General features: G+C 35.8%; 1 protein-coding gene across 19 annotated transcripts in view; it reads right to left on the bottom strand.

Annotated features, from left to right (window-relative positions):
• Positions 1-23,777, bottom strand: part of PDLIM5 (PDZ and LIM domain 5) — a 220,600-nt gene that overhangs the window by 35,945 nt on the left and 160,878 nt on the right. For all 19 annotated transcript variants that reach the window (XM_078445867.2, XM_078445870.2, XM_078445869.2 and 16 more), the window contains one exon: positions 17,938-18,125. In XM_078445867.2, coding sequence (XP_078301993.1) covers positions 17,938-18,125 — 188 coding nt within the window. The remainder of the gene's footprint in view (positions 1-17,937; positions 18,126-23,777) is intronic.

Here is a 23,777-nt window from a genome sequence, read left to right as displayed (position 1 = left end):
AAGGACATGGTCATCTTTCAACATTTGGGGGTGGGAGGTGGGGAGCATTATTTTGCCTACAACACACACCCCAACACAGTATTAACCAGGATCCAAATAAGGTCTGCTTATTTGGTTTGTCTTTTAAATTGCTTTTAATCTATAATCCCTTTCATTGTCTCATCCCTTTCAATATACATGTAGAAGAAACCACATCTCTAGTTTTATATATATATGTATGTGTATGTGTACTGAACTTTTCTTTCCATAGTAAAAAATAAAGATTTTACACATACTAAACTGAATTATTTCATTTTTACATTATGAGGTATTATTATTACATTAAGAAACATTTTTTAACGTTTATTCATTTTTGAGAGACAGAGACAGAGTGCAAGCAGGGGAGGACAGAGAGAGAGGGAGACACAGAATCCAAAGCAGACTCCGGGATCCGAGCTGTCAGCACAGAGCCTGATGTGGGGCTCGAACTCACGAACCCTGAGATCATGACCTGAGCCAAAATCGGACACTTAACTGACTGAGCCACCCAGGCGCCCCTTGTTATTACTTTTTAATAGGCCAAGAATATAAAGGTCAGAAAGGATAAGTGACTTACCTAAGGACATATAGAGCAATAAAAGGAGGGAAATGTTTTTTTAACAACTACTACGTACCAAGTAATTTGCTAGGCTTTACCAACATGAGTGAGACAGACATAATTTCTGCCCTCATGAAGTTTAAAGAAGGTTACACACCAGTAAACAGTCAATTGTTATAGTGGGATAAGTGCTAGAATGATGGAAAGATAATGAATGTAATTATAGATCTTCATTTAGTCAAGTGTATACTGAGAACATAACACTGTGGCAGGCACTGTGTTATGCATGGGTACACAGGAGGGGACAAAACATGAATAATCCTAGGCCTCAAGGAGCTCATAGCTTTTTCTTTTTTCTTTCTTTCTTTTTTTGTACTGACAGTCTATTGAATATATGAACTCAGGAAAAAGATCTGAGCTAGAAGAATTGATTCAAGAGTCATTAGCATATTGATGACATTTGAGCCTGTGGGAGTTAATGAGATTGTTCAGGGAAAGTGAGCGTGAAAACAGAAGAGCTCCTAAGGGTAAGGCAAATAACATATGTACTCTGGGAACACAGCGGAAGGTAGGCGAAAAACCAGGAGACTGCATCACATAAGCCAAATGAGGAAAGTGGACCATTTGGGATCTAAAACCATTTTTGTCTGACTCCAACACCTATGTACCCTATAGATTCATTCATCAAATATTTATTATGTGCCTACAGTGTCAAATTCTTTGCCAGTTACTGCCTTGACCTATGAAAATATGAAGGCAGATCTCCTCAAATGTGGTCTAAACCTGGACGTTCTCATTTCTGGAGCAGTTTAGAAGGAGGGGATAGTGATAACTGAGATGATTAACTTCTGCTGCTTTAATTTCCTTAATGAGCCTGCCAGAATAAATTTAGGAATAATGTACGAAAGCATTGTTTTTTATTTGCCCCAGTATGCCTAACAGCTTAGATTACCACTTTTAAGCCATTCTATAAAAAATGAGTTTCCAACAGAGATCTAACTTATTTTCCCTAAACCTAGCTGCCCATGCTTTCCAGCCATTGTAATTAGTGGCCGCAAAGTTCTTGAAATAAAACCTAGAAAATCTTGAAATAAAAGGCTAGATTCTTCATGTTCTGAGAAACATTGAAGAAGATTTATTTAACTGCTTCAGAAAGGAAAAATAAAATTATAGATCTAGTACATTTGCTAAAGAGAAACAGGCTTGAAGCAACTGAATGTTAAATTCATTTTTTGTTGTACAAACTCTAAATTGGTGTGAATATTTCATCTACTACATTTGAATTAAGATAAAGCAGAGAATGTCATGGCAATAAATCTAGGAATAACCAGAAAAAAATATTTTTTCAATCTTGTAATATTTCATTGTTATTGAGTCTGAAATAAGGCTGCTATCAAGAATACTAATGTTCCCTCCCCAAAGAAAAAAGACAAATGTTTACAGCCCCAACGACACAGAAGTCATATGTGAGGTTTTATGGTGTGAAAAACAACTGGCTCGAATGCAAAGGGTATTCCAGTTATAAACACTGAGGCTAATGTTGTACTCATATAAATAACTGGGCCACATCAAAGTGACATTCTGGCACTCCTGGGGAGATAAAGTATTGTAATTCAACATCTCCGAGAATTTGTTCACAAAGGTATGGTAGAAATTTTACACATACTAAATCGGGTAGCAATGATGGCAACACGCTTGCATATGACCGTGCACAGCAAGTGCTTTCTTCTCTGCCCCTCCCCCAACCATCTCAAACAGATGGCGGCCAAGAGAAGCAGAGAATCCGTGCATTTCATCTGTCAAGCTCCTTATGTTGGAACCATAAGCAACAGTCTACTACTACTCTTCATTACCCAGGCATGAAATCATATCCAGTAGAAATAGAAAAGGTTTAAAATTAAGCCAAGATCTAGGATCAGAGCAAAGTACATTTCAGAGAGGCCTGTGCAAATTTTATTAAATGGAATCAAGGATTTTTTTTATTCAATGATTAAAAGCAAAGTTGACAGATTAAACTATTATCGTTTCTCTAAGCAGTGGAGAATGCTGGTATGTATTCTTTATGCTGCCATAAAGAATTGGAACAGGTGCGCCCAAGGCCAAGTATCAAATATTTCCGCAACTTCAGGAGGTTAGTTTCTTCCATTAGCAACAGGCCTTTCAACTCTAAGAACCCAGATTAAACTGGATCTAGAGTGTCTTAATTAAAGTGAGTGTGGGGACTGGATTAGGTTCAGTTCTCTTCTTTCTTAATTTGTTGCATCACACATCATTAAAATTTGGGATATATGCAACTTGCCTTTTTCTCCCAACTAGCTGACCTTACACAGAAAACTTCCATTTGTTCAGAGTGACAAGTAAAAGAAACCCAGTGTGTACCTCACAGATAAAGATATGAGATCTTAAAATATCTGGTTTTGCCACCATTCAATTAAAAATCAACATTTCATTTATCAGTCATACAGAGAATTTTCTAAATAATTTCAGTATCACTGTTAAAATTTCTAATTTTACAATGGGAAGCTAAATCCTAACTGTGGGTGGTCAATGTGTTTCACAGTAAAAAAGAGGCAAGGGAGGTGGGAGGGAGGGGGAGGAGAATAAAAAGAAACAAAAAAGAAAAACTCAGATAAATTATTAAAAACAAAAACAAAAACAAAAAACAAATCTGAGGCATCATTCACAACCTCAGAAATACTCAAGAGGATCACCTCTGCATGAGGTAAACTCATACAGAATCTAAGCTAAGAATTTATTTCAAATATTAAATTTTTAAAATTTTGCTTATATTTGAATGAGAAAACTATAAAGGACATATATTAAAAAATTACTTATACTCATATTATACCTAGAGTTTTGACATATCTTATTTCCAAAGTAACATGAAACCCAAACAGGCTTGGCTTTTACCATTTTCCTACCAATTATCACCTATTTATACAAGTGAGAAAGCAGCCTAATCTCAGTCAGAAATAAAGGAGAAAGGTAGCTCAGGTTTGAGTTGCTCATATAAATAGAATTCTTTTAATGTAGGCAAAAAAAAACCCACAAAAAAACAAAAAACAAAAACAACAAAAAACAAAACCTGAAGCAGAAAGGGGACTAAAAGTTAACGAGCGTTCCTCATGTCAAATATCAACAATGTCTCTCATGATGACTACAAGTTACTGGAAAATTGAAAACTTGGGATACTCCTTACATTTCTTTTACTACTACTAATTCTCTAAGACAGCTCTCTCAATTAAAGCCATTAAATCTCTGAAATAAGTGAAACTGTATTATCATTATCCAAAGTTATGTTTGAATTTCACATCTTTTAAAAGCTTTTAAAAGCTATTATATGCTGGAGGAAGCCATACATCTGGCATAATGTTAAGATATACTCGGGCTCCTTGTTCTGCTAATTTCTAGCTCCATAAACACAGACATGTGTTAAGTTTCCTCACCTGTAAAACAGCAACTACCTCAAAATGTGAGAGGCTTGAATGTGATGGTGTAAGTAAAATGTTTACTTAATTTTCTTGAATGTGTAAGAAATGCTTCACAAATATCAATTACACTCTGACATAAGATCTTACCTGTTTTAAAAAATAAGGTATCAACTCATTCAAAAACTACTTAGAGACCACACACAATGTTTGAGATCTAGGAACTCTTTGGGTATGGAAGATACACCCAAGAATAAGATGCTTGCCCCAAAGAGTTTTATCTTCTCTCAGGTGATGTTCACAAACAGGCAACAGAGTGCCTTCGGATTAGAGTTGTCAAGGGTGCTCACGACTCAGAAAAGTTTGCATCTATTGTACAGAATCATCAAGCATAATTTTTCTTATTCCTATGGTTTAACCCTAGGTTTGGCAATTTTTTTCTGTAACTGGCCAGAGAGTAAATATTTTAGGTTTTGTGGGATGTAAGGTTTATTTGGCAACTACTCAATTATGCCACTGCAGCAGGGAAGGAGTCACAGACATCATGTAACAAATGTAAACAAATGAGCCTGGCAGTGCTCCAATAAAACTTTATTATAAAAACAGGTGGTAGGCCAGAGGTGACCAAAGTCATAGTTTGCCAACCTCTGGTTTAAACTGCATGCATCAATTAATGAGGAATAATAATTCTTCTTTAAAAACTTTTTTTAATGTTTATTTTTGAGAGAGAGAGACAGACAGACAGACAGACAGCATGAGTGGGGGAGGGGCAGAGAACGAGGGAGACACAGAATCCAAAGCAGGCTCCAGGCTCCGAGCTGTCAGCACAGAGCCTGACGCAGGGCTCGAACCCACAAACTGTGAGATCATGACCCGAGCTGAAGTCCTACGCTTAACCGAGGAATAATTCTTAATGAAAATCATATATGAATAAGTCCAGGTGTCTTCCCTTAGAAAAGATTTAATATTTTAATCTCAGGATGAAGGAAAAATGGGGAGAAAGAAGAGCTTTCACAACTGTGCTCTTGCGTCAGCACAGGAAAGCTTCCAACACAGAAATAAATTCCAGTTTATGGGGGGAGAAAAAGGCAGTTAATGGTTGTTACTTTTATTTTTTCCTGAGAATCGTGATTCTAAACCAAAATCTACATGTTATATAAAAAGACAAAGCATATTTTACATGCTTCACACCACAGTTTTGACAATGGACAGCTCCAGTCAGGCCTTTACGGCAAGTGGACTGTTTAGTTTAATGATGTCGAAATGCAGGGGAGCAGATGGCAGTAAAACATTATTAGAAGAGATGAAACATATGCAACTGGTAGCAGTTTACTTATTCATATAAAAATTTTAAAATGGAACCAATAAATCTATCCATCTTAGCTAAGCAAATCTAGTTATCTCGATTTATTACTGTAACGTAAAGCCTACAATGAAATTTGGGATGGTTGTAGAAACAGTAATTTCCTTTCTCACCCCTATCTTCTTTAGACTTCAAATAAAAGATAGAATTTATATCCACTTATAACTGAGATGCACATCATTCAATCTGTGATCTAATCAGATCTCATAAATATATCTGAGTCTTCCTTGAAAAAAAAAAAAAAAAACAAAAAAGAATACATCAGATCTCTCCAAAGCTCTGTCCATAATGAATAAATAAGCTTTTCTTTATTGCTAAAATGTAGCACACAACAGAGGGAGGGTATGATAAAGGGTCATTTAACTAGAATCTTAGATAAATTTTGAAAATGAAGTTTAGAAACAAAGAAAATGCTACTTGAAACAGTCCTTAGAAGTTGCTAGTCACTTGGTTTATCCTCCCAATGCAAACAATACTCCTTTCTGCACTATTCCATAGAGAGTTAGTCTTCCTTAAATATAGTCATTGATACTATCTTGTGATAACAAGAAAATACACTATTTAGTCAAAATAACTAGGTTCAAATCACTATGGGACCCTGAACAATTCCTTTGACTTCTTTCAGACTCTGTTACCTCATTGGTAAAATGATGCCCATTTAAAATTTTAATGACATTATCTTATTGCACACTCTGAGTGAAAAGATACTTAACTGAAAGTATTATAGAAAATAATTATTGCTACTAATCAATGATATGCACAATTTTTCTGTTAAGCAAGGTTTTTTTGCTCCCTTCATGACTATTATATTCCTGAGTTCCAATTGCCCGAATGGGGATGATGAGTATTCCCCATGAAAGGATGTAACAGAAGCTAAAATTAACTAAATATTCATTTTGAAAAGTACGTTTGTGTCTTTTTCCCTTTTGCATTTGACCAAAAGAAATTGACTGTGTCCCTAAAAGACCTTCAAATGATCCTAACTTTTCTATTTACAGCTTACTTGCACTATGCTTCTTCAAAACATAATTCATGTCTTCAAAAAGAAATCACCAATTTTGATAAATTTCATCGTAAGTTAAAAGCCCTTGCTTTTTGCCACATATATTAAAACTGTTTCGAAAAAAAAGCAATCCACTAGTAAAAGGCTTATATACATATAATCTGATAACATTTGTTCAATAAGGAGAATCAGAGATTCCAAATGTCTAATATTAAATGATAGAACACTACTAGTGTATGGAGTATGTCACCATCAACTAAATGCCTTTCCTTTCCTCAGTTCTATAGAATGTCTGCCCCCATGGACACATTTAACAATAAAAGTAAAAAAAGAAATCCAGTAATTTCTTGCCAACATCAGGGAACATAAGAATAAACAGGGAGTTGTGTGTACATACAAAAAGACAGCACTGAGATGGTATCATTCCAGCAAGCTTCAAGCGCTGCTAATGAAAACAGCAAAAGGAAAAATTTCAGCACATCTAGACGATACTAACTACTGTAAGAGAAAACACAACAAAGCTTTTTATTTTCATTGGCTTTATGAAATAAGGCCACAGTTTCCTACAGAAAACAGTGATTATAGTATTAGCCAATATTGCATAGCTAAATGATTTTCTGAATAAGAAATTATGTTATTTATTAAATACTTACAATAGTGTTAATACACTGAAGTACCATCACAAACGCTCTTAAAAGCTACATATTTTGGGGCACCTGGGGGGCTCAGTCAGTTGAGCGTCTGACTTTGGCTCAGGTCATGATTTCACGGTTCATGAATTCGAGTCCCGCATCTGGCTCGCTGCTGTAAGTGCAGAGCCTGCTTCAGACCCTCTATCCTCCTCTCTCTCTGCCCCTCCTCAGCTCATTCTTGTTCTCTCTTTCTCAAAAATAAATAAACATTTTTTTTAAAAGTTATATATTTTGGAAGTGGAAAAGAAGAAAAAAACCCTGTAATAAGTGGGAAAAAAATTTAAGCATATCTATGGACTTAAAGCTTTCTGAACTACATACAAATAACAACATGAGTACTTAATTTTTGACTGGTAGGGCTCTATAGGATTCTTCTTCTTTTGTCTTGTAAGAAAACCTTTTCCATCTCATAATGTTTATTTCCATGACAACACACATAGCACAAGTCCTTCCAGAAAGGCAAGCAGTGCAATGCCAAAGCTACCAACCTCATGATTGCAACTATAAAGAATTGAAAGAGAGTCAACATTTAGAAAATGATGGGGAAATCAATGTACTTGCCTAAGGAAATGCTGCAAAAATAGACTAGTTATGTTTAACTTATTTCTCAAGTACAAGATACAACCCACATTTATATTTTGTAACTAGACACATTAAAAAAAAACCCCCAAAACTAGAGACATATTCAATCAATTTTCTGTGCCATAATCTGACTTACTCAAAGCCAAGTATAGTTTCTCTAAGCCAAATACAATCCCTACCAGTGTTTCAAAGTTGTTTTTTTAAATATTTATTTATTTATTTTTGAGAGAGAGAGGGAGGGAGGGAGGGAGGGAGGGAGGGTAGGGCAGAGACAGACAGACAGACAGACAGAATTCTAAGCAGTCTCTGTGCCATCAGCATGGAGCCCAACACAAACTGTGAGACGATGACCTGAGTCGAAATCAAGAGTCAGATGCTTAACTGATTGAGCCACACAGGCACCTCCCCTACCAGTGTTTTAATACAGGATAAATGCTCTAAAGGGAATAAAGCTCCCTGAAGAGCAATGGTTAGAACTTGCCTCCCATCAGGTTAAAGTGTTAAACTGCATTCTCTTGCCCTTGGAATTCTCTCCATTCCCATTCCCACTGCACAGGGTAATATTCATTATCAGCATCTCTATCCTGGATTATCTCAACAACCTCTTTAGTCACCAGGACTCCAATCTTAATCTCCACACTGAGGTCATAATGAGCTTTTAAACCCATTAACACTATTAATGATCTTTTAATGATTGCAAATCTGATGGTCACTTTCCAGTTTACAAATCTTTTAAGGGCTTCCTTTCTGCATCAATCCCCAGTCTTACTTTCAAAGCCCTTTTCTGACCAGACCCCCACTAGCCCATCCAACTTTCTTTCTGGCCACTATCTAGACTGAATGACTTGAGCCAAGTTCTCCGAGAGCTTCTGCATACATTGTTCCCTCTCCAACTTGGCCTCTTCCTAAAAATATTCAAGGGACACTGCTATGTGATACGATTTTGCTTTAGGCATAAACATGAACACCTTATTCTTGCATAAAATATGACTCCACTATAAACTAATATAAACAAATATTGTATCTCAAGATTGTATCATTGGAACTTTACTGGTATCTTTCTTCCCTCTCCATTAAGACCTCCTTGTCCGATCTGGAACTTGTAATCTGACTTAACTCTTTGCTCCTTTTTTTGCTAATTTCTATTATTTACTGGTGCTTTGCATCCAAGTTAATTTGTCCACCTTGATAAAATGAACAACTATGCCTAATATTTCCTCTGCATTCCACTGCTTGGTTCCTTATAGGCCATATATTCCCATATTTTTTAAGAAAACAGGGCTTCAGATCTATTACTAATTTTTTAGTTACTGGAAATAAATAATACAGTACTAGTTATAGTACTGTATACACACAACTCTAAAGTCTTAATGGCAGTTTAATGCTTCAAGGAGAGTGGAGTCCTCTGCTCCCTGGGCATATGTGTAGTTTTTAATGGCAGCCTTTGGCAGACAGCACGTCCACCTCTGCTCAATGACTAGTGGGAATTTCAAGTCTGGGAGGAGGAAAGAACAACGTCCTGTGAATTCCTCAAAATATACGAAGAAGATGTTCAAAATAAGACAAACCGACCTATCCACCCACTCACCTACTCAGCCACTAACATTTACCAAAGGCCTACGAACTGTGCTGGGTATTGTTTAGGTACTGTACAACAAAGAGTAGTAAGACTTGGTCCCTGTCCTTAAGGGGATCTAAAAACAGTGGTAAAAGACACATATGTAAACAATTACAATGAATATGATGGATGCTATAATAAAGCCATCATCAACGTTTTGTAGGGACAGAGAGAAAGAATAGCCAATTATTCAGAGGGCTCAGGAAAGGTTCACAAAGGAGATAACATCTGGTCTCAAAGAGTGAAGAGAAATTTTTCAGGGGTGGAAGAGTGGAAAAGCATTTAAATAAAAGGAGCAGCTTTACCAAGTACAGAGGTGTGTGCCCAAGGAATGGTATGAACTCTTGAACTGTGTGACACGACTGCAGAGAATGTGAAGAACTGTACTACAAAATAGGCTGGAGAAGAAGGTTGGCACAAGGCAATAAAGGGACCATAAGCTCTGTTAAGAAGCCAAACATTTAATGTGTGGGAAGCAGAGAGCCCAAAACATTTTCAAGCAGAGAAGTCACAGGAGCAGAACTGTTCTGCTAGATGGTAACAGTATAAGTTATTAATGCTGTCACTACCAGGAAGAGAGGGGTAAAAACTTAATCTTTCTTGAGTACCCGTCTATGTACCACAAACTTCAATATGTGTTATATCGTTTGTGTACATATGTATACGTACATAACAACAATGTTATGGGGGACTCTTTTAGCCCCTTATTTTAACAGATAAAGAAACTGAAGGCTCAAATGCTCCATTTAGGGAACACCCCTGGCCTTCTGAATTTCATGCCCCACAGGGGAGGCACTCTTATTTTTCAGAACCACTACCTGTCAGCAAAGTGGGTTCGAGGAACAACAGCCCTAATCTTAATGAATTAGACATTCTCATTTTGTATATAATTAAACTAAAGTTAGAAAACTGATGTGCTTCCAAAATCTAATGGCTCCTCATGACTTTAAGACTGGATTTGTGAAGAATATCTGACTATATTTGGTAAGATAGTAGTATTTTATATTTGCATCAAATGAACTAAACTTACCCAATATGGAATCCATAACCTACAGAGAGTCTAGGGAAAACATTACACAGCAAATTAGATCACCTATATAAACACGGGAACATATTTGTAAGTTAAACCATAAAATTTATGAAGGCTTGAAAATACCTATCTAACCACTTATTAATTATATTCAATGTGAAGATTTCAAGCATTACAAAATCTATTAGACATACAAATATAGTGAATTAAAATGTAAGTTTAAAAAAGTATAAATCCCCAATTCTGAAAACCAACAAGAAGAATGTCACCTTTTATGTATCTTCCTAGATCAAGTTAATATTTCCAAAGGGACTACTACATCTGAATTATGAAAGTATTAAAGGCACAGGGCAAGTAGGAAGCAGTATTTGCTAGCTTACATAAAACTCAAGCTTGGATTCTTACTTCTTTTGTGTCTTAACACTTTCATGCAGACTATGAACTCCTGAACACCCTGCATCCTAAAATAGTCAGGTCTTTGCCAGTCATGGACAAGTCTGTGTATGTGTGGTGGTGTATGTTAAAATACATGCCTGAGAAAAAGATGATCCAATCAAACTATAATGCTGTTACAAATACACCTAGTTACTCTTTATCAACTGGTATAGCATTACTAAGTTCTTGGGTAACACAAGCTATATAACATCACAAATGAAAGGCTCTAAGATTCAAAGTCAGAACTTCAGGGGAAGTAATGGAATCCTATGACAGATTCAGAACACACTAGTAGGTGTTAAAAATTCAATCAGCCCTTTCAATGCAGTTTGGGGAGGGCTATCATTTCCAAACTACATTACTCATCTGATATACAAAAGTATGTCTAATACTTATTTAAATAAATGGCTTCCAAGTGTTTTAACTACTAAAACATAGTAAGAAACACTGTGACCCAAAATACATGTTTGTATACTTACTTCCATGCATGTATAAACTAAAACCACATTTTCCTAACATGATACCTACCCTTACTACGTAAAATACTTAATATATTAAAATATTCTTATATATTCTATTTTATTTCATTTATTTTAAATTATTTTTGAGAGAGAGAGAGAGTGAGTGTGTGTGCACATGCACACAAGCCAGGGAGAAGGGTAGAGGGAGAGAGAATCTCAGGCAGACCACACTCAGCGCAGAGCTGGAAAGCGGGGCTCGATCCCACGAGCCTGGGATCATCACCCAAGCCAAAATCAAGAGTTTGGATGCTCAACTGACTGAGCCACCCAGGCACCCCTATTTTATTTCATTTTTTAATGAAAATACTGGCTATGATCCATTAAACTGATTTCATGATCAACCAAGCCAGTTATAGACTGCAATTTAGTAATTTTTATCTCATCCTTCTCACACAACTTTAGGAATTATGCTAAAACGACATCATTGATAAAAGTCACTATTTGAATGATGTCGGGGGGGGGGGGGATCTTTATCTCCCACATTAGAGCACAGCTATAAACTATCAAGAGAAAGAAGCCTGAAGTTCTGTGTGAGAGAAACCAATGCTTTATTCTGAGTCCACCCGCCAGCAACTGGCCTCTCCAGCTTTTGCCTCCCCTTCATTGTAGTTTTCACAATGTGAAACTACACAATGTGTAGTTTTCACAATGTAGTTTTCACAGGTGAACCGTGAAGAACATGAGAACCCCCAATGAGACAGCTCTCCTCTTGTAAATCAAATAACCTTTTCATTTGCATTAGAATGCTCTTAAACTTATCAAAGAGTAAGAATAGATGCTGAGGTGTTTTTGTTTTGTTTTTCATGGTATACTATTAGGTAGAGTGGAATACAACAATTTGCATGGCTGGGCATTTTACATTTGTTTTACAATTTTTACAAAATAGTGTAAAATAAGTAACTTTTACATTGCATAGTACACATTAAATGCCAGTTTGCAGCACCTAGAGCAAGATAAACAGCAAGAGTTCTGCAAATATTTTCTAATTTGAGCTAAGCATCACGATATAATTCAACTATGATTCACAATGGCAAAACGTGTTTTCTTTTTATAATATTAATGCTTTCTAACGTTATATAATGTGTAGTATTTTATACTGCTATAGTTTTGCTCAAATTAAATTCACTTGTATTTTCTGTAAGAAGTACAGTATTTTAAACACTAACCATATGAATCATGATTATAGTTGTGTTATTTGACTGCTTTGATTAACTGCAAATTACACTCAGAGAAGACAGGATTCTGTTGCCCTCTTGTGGTAATTTTGCTGTAGTGTATTCTCCAGGAGTTCCACCTCAATTGGGATTTTTTCTTTTCACTTTAAAAGAGTGGTTATTTTAACCACAGTTTCTGAATTTCCAAAAGCAGTACGTATATTTTCTGCCCTCTGCAGTGCACAAAGTTAATGTTAGTTTCTACCTCATATAGTTTTTCCCTCACTTTTAAGAAACATTCTCCTGTTCCCTTCCAATTACTACACCAAAGAGATTTTTCTTAAAATTACTCTCTATATTCTAATGCACATACAAAATAATTGCAGCAAATATCAAGTCATAGATAAACTTCAAGTAAGTGGTAAATAATTAAAAATGTATGGGCTGGAGGCGCCTCGGTGGCTCAGTCGGTTGAGCATCTGACTTTGGCTCAGGTCATGATCTCGCGGTTCTGGAGTTCAAGCCCCACATCGGGCTGGCTGCTGTCAGCCTGTCAGTGCAGAGCCCGCTTCGAATCCTCTTTCCCTCTCTCTCTGCCCACCTCCACCCCCACTTGTGCTCTTTCAAAAATTAAAAAAAAAAAAAAAAAGACATCAAAAAATTTAAAAAAAAACAAACTATGGGGTTGAGATGTCAGCATTTTCCCCCAAGAGAAGAGGTCTTGCTAAATCAATTAACAGTCTAGAAATTTCAGAAGCTAATGATATCAGACTGAATATTTTAAGTTTTTGAAAGTTAGACGACAGTCATTTCTTTAAAATAGCTCAGACCATATGCAATGGCCTATTTGTTGTTTCCCCTCCGACAAAAAATTTTAGCTTATCCTTGCAAAATTAGTAACACATAACAATTCAAAACCATTCAAAATGACACTATGAAATAAATTTTAATATAAATAATTAGTATTTGTCTAAAGATAATTTATTAATAATAAACAAAGTTAGTGTCTGATATGTTTAAACACTGGAAAATTACAAATCAAAAGACAGAATTCCTAAATTAACTAAAAAATCACTCTTACAACTGTAAAATGAGTCTTAAATAATAATAAATGATCAATCATTAAAGCAATTCTTAAAATATATATATATATTTAAAAAATCTATATATATACATATATAGATTTAAAAGCAGACCCTTCTATATATTCAATCAATACTTTTCCCAACACTGATGAGGAAAGGCTAGAATTCAGTAGCAGTCTAGGTAAAAAGCACATTCTCTAAAGAAGGACTAGAGCATTCTAAGGCAAGGTAGCATGGCATGTGTCAGTAACTTGAGATGCTTTAGTAAGGCTATGGCACAGATTACAAATTGGAAGCAGTGGGAGACGACACTGAGAAGTTAGCAGGAGCCAAAGTGAAAGTGGACTTCCGTGGTAAGTTAAGGGATGGAGAAACACAGTAAAGCATCTGCAACAGGAGAGGAACATGGGCAAATCAGAGTTCTACAAAGATATCTGCTGCAGTATGGAGGACAGACTGATGGGGTGAGAAGACAGGGAAACTACTTACAAGCTGTTTGCAATGACAAAAGCTCGGACCAAGGCAATGGCTCTCACCACAGAGAGGAGAGAAGAAACTTGAGAAATACTAAGAAGTAAAATCATTAGGTGTTAGTTACTGTGAAAACGTGGGGGTAAGAGGTGGGAGGTCTCAAGATTACGCTGGAGCTTTGGTGACTAGTGGATGTACCATTCCCAGGGTTAGGTAATAATATTTCTGGACATGCTGCATTTAAGGTGCCACATGGAAACAGCAAGTAGGTCAACAAATTTGAGGATATGGAGCTCAGGACTGAGAGGACCCTAAATTATCAGTGGCTAGGTTGTAAAAGGAATCTGGATGACAGATCATCCAGGGAGTGTAAAGAGTGAGAAGAGACGAAGGCTGAGGGTTTGGAACTAGAGGCACTTAAGTATATGATCCCATCTTCTTGTTAAGAGGAGTCCTTTAGTCCTGTAACTATCACTTTTATTCATTTTAGGAGAAACAGGGGATTATTTAGTCTGCCTTGATTTTACAGATCAGAAAACAGAGGGTCAAAGAAGTTAAGTGACTTTACTTAAAACTATTGGTAGAAGTGATCGAAAATTCAGGTTTCCAGATAAAGCCCAGGTTGTTCCCTCTTATTATTCGAATGCTCTCTCTCTATAACAAAATGAGGGATAAAAACCACATGATCATCTCATTAGATGCAGAAAAAAGTATTTTTACAAAGTTCAACATCTGTTCATGATAAAAACTCTCCACAAAGTAGAATTATAGGGAATATACCTTCACATAATAAAGGCTGTTTATGACAAACCCAATGCTAACATCATATTCAATCATATTCAATGGTGAAAAACTAACAGCTTTTCCTCGAAGATCAAGAACAAGACAAGAATGTCCACTCTCCCCATTTGGATTCTACATAGTACATATCATAGTCCTAGTCACAGCAATCAGACAAGAAAAAGAGATAAAAGGCATCCAAATTGGGAGAGGAAGTAAAACTGTCACTATTTGCAGATGACATGATAGTATGTACAGAAAAGCCTAAAAACTCTGCCAAAGAACTCTTAGAACTAATAAAAAAATTTAGTAAAGTTGCAGGATACAAAATTAATGCACAAAAATCTGTTGCATTTCTATACACTAATGAACTACCAGAAAGAGAAATAAAGAAAATAATCCCATTTGCAACTGCACCAAAAATAATAAAATACCTAGAAATAAACTTAACCAAGAAGGTAAAAGAACTGTACTCTGAAAACTATAAACGCTGATGAAAGAAACTGAAGATTATACAAACAAATGGGAAGGTATTCTATATTCATGAACTGGGAGAGTTACTATTGTTAAAAATATCCATACTACCCAAACAATCTACAGATTCAATGCAATCCCTACCAAAATCCAAATAGTATTTTTCACAAAACTAGACCAAACAATTCTAAAATTTGTATGGAAAAAGAGAAGACCCTGAATAGACAAAGCAATGTTGAGAAAAAGGAGCAAAGCTGTAGGTATCACAGTCCCAAATTTTTTTTTAAGTGTGTTTATTTATTTTTCAGAGCAGGGGAGGGGCAAAGAGAGAGGGAAAGAGAGAATCCCAAGCAGGCTCTGAACTGTCAGCGCAGAGCCCAATGTGGGGCTCGATCCCATGAACCATGAGATCATGACCTGAGCTGAAATCAAGAGTCAATGGCTTAACTGATTGAGCCATCCAGGTGCCCCATAGCCCCAGATTTTAAAGTATACCACAAAGCTATAGTAGTCAAAACAGTATGGTACTGGCTGGCAAAAACACAGATACACAGATCAATGGAATAATAGATACAGATCCCAGAATTAAACCCATACTTACATGATCAATTAATCTACAACAAAGGAAGCAAGAACACACAATAGGGGGAAAGATAGTTTAATCTCTTCAATAAATATTCCTGGGAAAACTGGACAATTAAATGCAAAAGAATGAAAGGGGACTACTTTCTTCTACCATACAGAAAAAGAACTCAAAACAGATTAAAGATCTGTGAGACCTGTGGGGCGCCTGGGTGTTGCAGTAGGTTAAGCATCTGACTTCAGCTCAGGTCATGATTTCACGGTTCGTGGATTTGAGCTCCATGTCAGACTCTGTGCTGACAGCTTAGAGCGAGTCTGCTTTGGATTCTGTTTCCCTCTCTCTCTCTGCCCTTCCCCCTGCTCATGCTCTCTCTCTCAAAAAAAAATGTTAAAAAAAAAATTAAAAAAAAAGAAAAAGATCTGTGAGACCCGAAACCCTAAAACTCCTTAAAAAACACAGGCAGTAATCTCTTTGACATCAGGCTTCACAACATTTTTCTAGTTACATCTTCTCTAGCAAGGAAAACAAAAGCCAAAATAAACTATTGGGACTACACCAAAATCAAGGAAGGAAATCATTAACAAAACGAAAAGGCAACCTACTGAATGGGAGAGGATATTTGCAAATGATCTAATAAGGTGTTAATATCTAAGATATATAAAGAATTTAAACAAGTCAACACCAAAAAACAAATAATCCGATAAAAAATGGGCAGAGGACTTCAATAAAAATTTTTCCAAGAAGACATACGGATGCCAAGAGACACATGAAAAGATGCTCAACATCACTAATCATCAGGCAAATGCAAATCAAAACCACAATGACATCTCACCTTCCACCTGTCAGAATGGCTAAAATCAAAAAGACAAGACATAACAAGTGTTGGCAAGGATATGGAGAATAGGGAACTCTTGTGCACTACTGGTGGGAATGCAATTTGGTTCAACCACGGTGGAAAAGAGTATGGACATTCCTCAAAAGCCTAAAAATAGAAATATCATATGATCTAGTAATTCCACTACTGGGTATTTACCCAAAGAAAACAGAAATATTATTTCAAAAAAATATATGCAATCCCTTTGTTTACTGTAGCATTATTTATAATAACCAACGTGTGAAAGTAGCCCAGGTGTCCATCAACAGATGAACGGATAAAAAAGATGTGGTGTGTATATATATATAATGGAACTCAGCCATAAAAAAGAATGAGATCCTGCCTTTTGGTAACAACATGGATGGACCTGGAGGGTTTTATGCTAAGTAAAGTAAGTCAGAGAAAGACAAATACCATAGGATTTCACTTATGTGTGGAATTAAAAAAAAATGAATAAACAGATAAATAAACAAACAGAATCATAAATACAGAGAACTAAATGGTGGTTGCCAGAGGGTAAGGGCACTGAGGGGCTGGGTGAAATAGGTGAAAGGGACTAACAAGTACAAATTTCCAGTTATAAAATAAGTCACAGGGATAAAAAGTACAGCATAGGGTATCTATGGTCAATAATATGTTATATGGTGACAAACGGTAACTACATTTATTGTGGTGAGTACAGCATAATGTATAGAACTGTCAAAACACTATGTGGTACAGCTGAAAATACTTAACATTATATGTCAACTATACTTAAATAAATTAAAATTAAATAGAATTAAAATAAAATAAAATATGTGCTCTTTTTGGTACTGTAACCTTCTTGCAATTCTGCCTCATAAATCTTCAGAGGACAAGAAGGCAAAGATTCCTTCTTCAGTGGTTGATGACAATAAATGCTTCTGCTGTTGTTATTTTGTATATATCATCAAAACTAAAATACTGTATTTCCAAGGCTAAACTTCCATCAATACAGTTCGTTAGTAAGACCCCAAGTTTACAATTCACACATGTTTCTTGAGTAATCTGGGAAACAAAGAAATTGCTATAATTATGAGTAGCAAATGGCAATTCTATCAAACACACACACAGAACGTTTATGAGACACCTCAGAGGAAAACAGCTATAGCTATTCTATGCAGTCCTTTTTAAAGCTGAGATGGTCAAGAATGGGTTTCTTGACCCATGAATTCTATCATACGTCCTAGAAGATATTTTCATAATTACACTTAAGAAAAACAAAAAGCAAGAGATTTCTTTGGCCCACCTGCTTGGTTTGGCTGTTGCCAGCTTGGAGATTTAATAACGTTGGTGGATCCTGGAGGTTTGAAGGCAGCAGCAGTTGTGAGACCAGCCACCCCTGGTCTAGTGGCCGCTGGGCTCTCCTGTCTCTCAGGCATGCTCCGAGCTGAAGCTACTGATGGGACCAATTGCTGAGGAGTCTCCTGGGTGTTGCTAGAAAGGAAACAAGGAAACACTTTGGTGAAGTGATAGTAGTCTGACTTAGCAATGAGCCTTTCTTTTCTCAATCTATTAAATCTCTAAGGAAAATAAAAATTATTAATGGATATTTTAAAAAAGAAAACCATGACTGAGGGACCATCTTTCTTTGAAACAAACAAAACAAAACAGGAAAGGAGGAAAGGAGTCAGATTACATTTGTTCACTACTTTGCAAATTCTCTTTAAAAGGTCTACCAGGAGAAATTAGGCTATTAAAACATTGTTACACCCAATCCCTTCGAAAAAGAAGCTATTTCTCTCTTCCTATTCTTATTTCAACATTTCAGAAGAGTCATCTAGATTAAAACAATTAATTAGTAAAGAATCCCTTATAATCTCTATGAAATGGCATAGATATCTCTTCCCCCTCCTTCTCACATTCTTCTGGAGTTTTATGAACTAAGTTTTCCTGACATCTTAACAGTCACTCTTTTCACTCACATACTCACTCACTTATTCATTCATTGAATAAACATTTAAGCACCTATTACATGCCAGACATTGTGCTCAGCACTGGCCACAGAGTGGTAAACAAGAGATAACATCCCCTGCTTAATAGAACATACAATGTTGTGTGTTCATAACACAGATAAACAAGACAAAACCGCCACTGTCCTCACTCAAAGTTATTTACTTGTTTAACAGGAGGCCTCATCTGTGCTGGTTTCAGTTTGAGTTAGAAGACCATATGGCTTTTTATTACCCTGTCATTTGTTATTTATAATTATATATTGTCTTTTCAAAAAAACTCATTTTAAGTAGCTCAAATTATAAAATATGTACTTTGGAATGATATAATACTATAGCAGTTCCTCTCAAGTGAAGTATCACAATAATAATTATTGTAACAACAATAAGAATACATTATACTAACTTCTGAGCAAAAATCAAGGTACTGGTTGCTTAAATAATTCCATGCACAGAAACTCAAGTCCTTCCATAATTGAAACAAACAGCTGGAGGAATAGATCAATAAAGATAGGATACTAATTAATGACCAGTGAAATAAGTGCCCTTAATTATACTGCTTTGGTTGAGATTATTTCAATGAAAAGAAATTTCAAATTCAACCATGACCACTATACTACCATTCTAGGGGTTCCTGGGCACCTGGGGTGGTGTGGGTGACTTCAGTCAATTGAGCATCCAACTCTTCATTTCAGCTCAGGTCAAGATCACAAGGTTCATGAGATCGAGCCCTGTGGCCTGCTTGGGATCCTCTCTTCCTCTTTCTCTCTGCCCCTTTCTCTCTCTCTCTGTCTCTTCCTCAATCTCTCTCTCTCGTTTTCTCTCAAAATAAATGAGTAAACTTAGAAAAAAAAAATAATACCTAATTTTTCCAATGCTCTTGAATCTGGGATGAAAACTAACAAAGCAGACCTGAAACTGCCTAGTCTTAGGAAGGCCACTTGTAAGGTTGGCCTCTAACTGGCATTTGAGAACTTGGCCAGTAAACAGTTCCCTACAGTCATATAAAACTTTTTCTAAAAGATAAGAGTAGCTCACTGTGCCTAAACTGTATAAACAACATGGTTTATGCTGAACACCTGCTTTCCTTCTGAGAGTCTGGACTTACAGTATAAACTAGGCACAGGGTGACAAAATAAGGAGCCCCAATAAAAGTTTGTCTTGGGTGCCTGGGTGGCTCAGTCAGTTGAGCATCTGACTTCAGCTCAGATCTGACTTCAGGTCATGATCTCATGGTTCATGGGTTCCAGACCCAAGTTGGGGTCTGTGCTGATGGCTCAGAGCCTGGAGCCTGCTTCAGATTCTGTGTCTCTCTCTCTCTGCCCCTGCTCTGCTTGCCCACACTCTGTCTCTCCCTGTCTTCCTCTCTCAAAAATAAACATCAAAAAAAAAAGTTAAAAAAAAAAAAAGTTTGTCTTACGTACTCAGTTTCTAATGAGCTTTTCCAGTAAACAACATTTTGAACGTTTTGTCACAGCTCACTGCTATAGGAAGGAACACATCCTGTGTGACCTCACCGAGAAAGGACTTTTGGAAACTTGAGTGTCTTTTCTTCTGGACTTGATCCCATGTACCCTTTCCCCTTGCTGATTTTGCTTTGTATTCTTGTACCATAATAAATCTTAGTCATAAGTACAACTATATACCCAATTCTGTAAGTCCTCTAGTGAATCATCAAACCTGGGGGTGGTCCTGGGGTGCCTCTGACACTAAACAGTTTTGAAAAATCATACTAGAGCTAGTTTAACTTTCTTGAAATATCATTCCCTATTATTGTTCTCTCAAATTCAAGTGTAACAGAGCCATCACCTTCTTTATTTTTAAAAAAAATTTTTAATGTTTATTTTTGAGAGAGAGACAGAATTGAGTGGGGGAGGAGCAGAGAGAGGAAAATACAGAATCTGAGGCGAGCTCCAGGCTGCGAGCTGTCAGCACAGAGTCCAATGTGGTGCTCAAACTCACAAACCGTTGATATCATGACCTGAGCCGAAGTCGGACGCTCAACCGACTGAGCCACCCACGTGCCCCTAAGATGTTTAAATTTTAAACAACTCTTTAGATACAAAGTGTGAGCAGGAAATTATAAAGACAGACCTTATAAAATTCTAGGGGCACCTGGGTGGCTCAGTCAGTTAGGCATCCAACTCATGATTTTGGCTTAGGTCATGATCTGATGGTTCATGAGTTCCAGGCTCTGTGCTGACAGCTCAGAGGCTGCTTGAGATTCTCTCTCTCTCCCTCTCTCTGTCCCTCCCCTGCTCACTCTCACTCTCTCTCAAAAATAAATAAACTTTTTAAAAAGTTCTAAATTATAAGAAAGAAAGCTGTTCCATTTATGTTTAAATTCAGGACTGTCAGCAGATCTCAACATTCCCAGGGGAAATAGATCTCTACTTAAAAAATTTAATGTAGTAATGAAAGAATATTAGGTTTTATTGAGACAATCATATATCTGAATAAATAACGCTTAGGCCCGTAAAAAAGCTAACTTCTTTTTTCCTAATTTTTAGTATTAGCTACTACTTAAAGAAAATATATTTGGGAACAAAATGTTATAATAATCACTAACAGAAAAATATTTTGAATTAATGACTGATTTATTAATACAGTGGCATGACTACTTAGATCAGTATCTTATTTCTGAAATTATGACTCATATATATTTTTTCTAAATTTAAGTTGTTGAAGATATACTTATATTCTAAACAAAATTAAAATGCCTTCTAAAGGATTCTAATAAGCAAACCAGAATAAATCCATAAATACCTTTAGCTAATTCCACAGAAGCTAAGGATCAAATATAGTTATTTTTCCTAGTCTGTCAAATAAATAAGCACTGAAATATTAAATGGAAATGACTTCCATCTCAAGAATACCAAAGTTTTTGTTTCATATTACAAAAACTCAACACAGAAAAATACACTAACAGAGCAAAGGTTTCTTTACAAAACTGACCTGTTGAGAAAAAAGAAAAAGGAAGAAAAGTGAACTTTCAGTGTCTGGAACCTGATTTATTTTGAGTTTACATTCCTTTCCCACATTTGTTTAACTATTACAACAAATAAATTTCGGCTGCAGATTGACAACAGTTGGAAATTTTGTTTATTTTCAATGGAAAAACTGTTCAAAAAATACTCCTGAGGTAAATTTTATTCTAATTATATATTTAATTTTTTTAAAAAACCCAACCATACATCACAGGTTTAATTACCAATGTTTAAACTAAACGGTTTTTGGCTAAAGTGTTACCAAAAAATTAATATACTAGTAGACTCTGAAGTAGTAGGAAAGGAATATTTCTGGAAGGATCATCATCATTATAAGCATTCTTCTGTCAAAACTCTAAAAAAGGACCTAGACAAAGAGAGAAGCCATGAGCCTCCTTCCTTCCTGAATTGTGTTTGCAAGAAATTTTTTCCTAAGCAAAATTTTTTACCTTAAGACTTTTTTGTATCAAAATTCAAAATGCTGAATATACTATAATAGAAAGAAACAAGTTTGGTGGTATACTATACTTTATTATAATTTTAGAGATTATTCTCTTAGAAAAGGAAAAATAAGAGATAAGATATGTGACTGTCCCAACTGCTTTTTCTTCTCACTTGAGTTCACTAAGGTCTCCTTAGAGAACCAAATGTTCCTGCTGTTGTAGAATGCCAACTCACTTATCTTGTTGAAAATCATTTCCCTTCCCAAATACCGAAATATGTTTAGTTTGTGCCTATTGCTGTTAATAAAAAGTAATGATAATGGCTACCTGCTCTACAAGTGGGTCCATGGATAGTGTCAGTCAGCCCATTACTGCATGCACATCTTTTTTGTTCTTTAAACAAGAAGTTTATTTAAACAACAAAATGTTTTACTTGAAGGGAAAACTATCTAGGATTCACTTATTTCAGAGTACTATCTCTACTTAAAGACAGACTGCATGTAAAAGCTATGTATGAAAATGTTATAAAACTGTCCTTGTTTTTGCAACGGTAAATGAAAAAAACATTAACATTCTCTCATCAAGCAAGGTTTGCAAGAATTTTAATGTTATTCTTTTATATTAAATAGTGAGTGCAAAATAACTTACTGGAATATAAAGATAAGGGCTGACTGAGCAGGGCACTAATGAAGGGAATATTGTCTCATAACTAGTATTTTTCTCCATCTTATTTCCGTTTTCCCCATCCCATCTACACTTGATATCAATCAAAACATATCATTGGTCACTTAGCTTTTTAAAAATGCAATAGGTACTTTTCTGGAGAGAATATCTAGAACATTCCATTAAGTTCTCTAAGGGACTTTTTATTCTCAGTGTGGTCAGTAGCCTGTCTCTGTACAGACAGAGTTAGCTCTGATGATGAAAGATTTCTGTTCAATTAACACTCACAATTCCACAAATATAAAATTATTTGGGGAGGTTTTTTTTCCTTAGAGAAAAATGGACAATGATCTCTCTCCCTCTATTTAAACATCCTCCTAAAAAGTTATATAATTAAGTATATTGAAAACCTCCATAGCAGTGGATAGGCTTTAAACACATAATCAGTGGATGGCCCAAATCATATCAGGTTTTTACTAATTATAGTCATAGCTGTATACCCCATCATTAATTTTATGCTCCATCAGAAATGATTTTATACAGTTATTTCATTAAGATTACACCTTTAGTGAACACTTGGGATATTTTTATTTTTTATATTATGCCTAATAATTTTTGGCATCATGGTTAAGTTTAGTAAAAAAATTAATTTTGTGTTTCAGAATTTCCCAGATATGGTAAAATTGTTGTTTGCCCCAGTAAAAACTTCGTATTAAGTACTATAAGTAGTAGCCAATCAAAATGAATTGTTTTATTATTCTTTTTCATTTCTGCAAAAGGTATAAAGGTATATCTTACTAAACATTTGATTCTTCTAGTACAGCTACATGCACGCAATAAAAGGGTTCCACTATAATTTAAATACTTGCAAAACTACTAATAATTTCATACCAACATCAAATGTGCTATTAAAAAATGTCACAAGGGGTTAAAAGGAAAGTTAATGACCATACAAAATAACACGCTTGTGCAATAAGCATTGCACTGAATTTACAGTTAATTTAAAACAACATAAATCCGCTCTAGGACTTTCTCATCTGGCTT

Source organism: Panthera onca, chromosome B1 (genome assembly GCF_046562875.1).
Source record: "Panthera onca isolate mPanOnc1 chromosome B1, mPanOnc1 haplotype 2, whole genome shotgun sequence".
Taxonomy (NCBI): Eukaryota; Metazoa; Chordata; class Mammalia; order Carnivora; family Felidae; genus Panthera; species Panthera onca.
The sequence above is the reverse complement of the archived record's forward strand: the minus strand, read 5'-3'. Positions and strand labels throughout refer to the sequence as shown.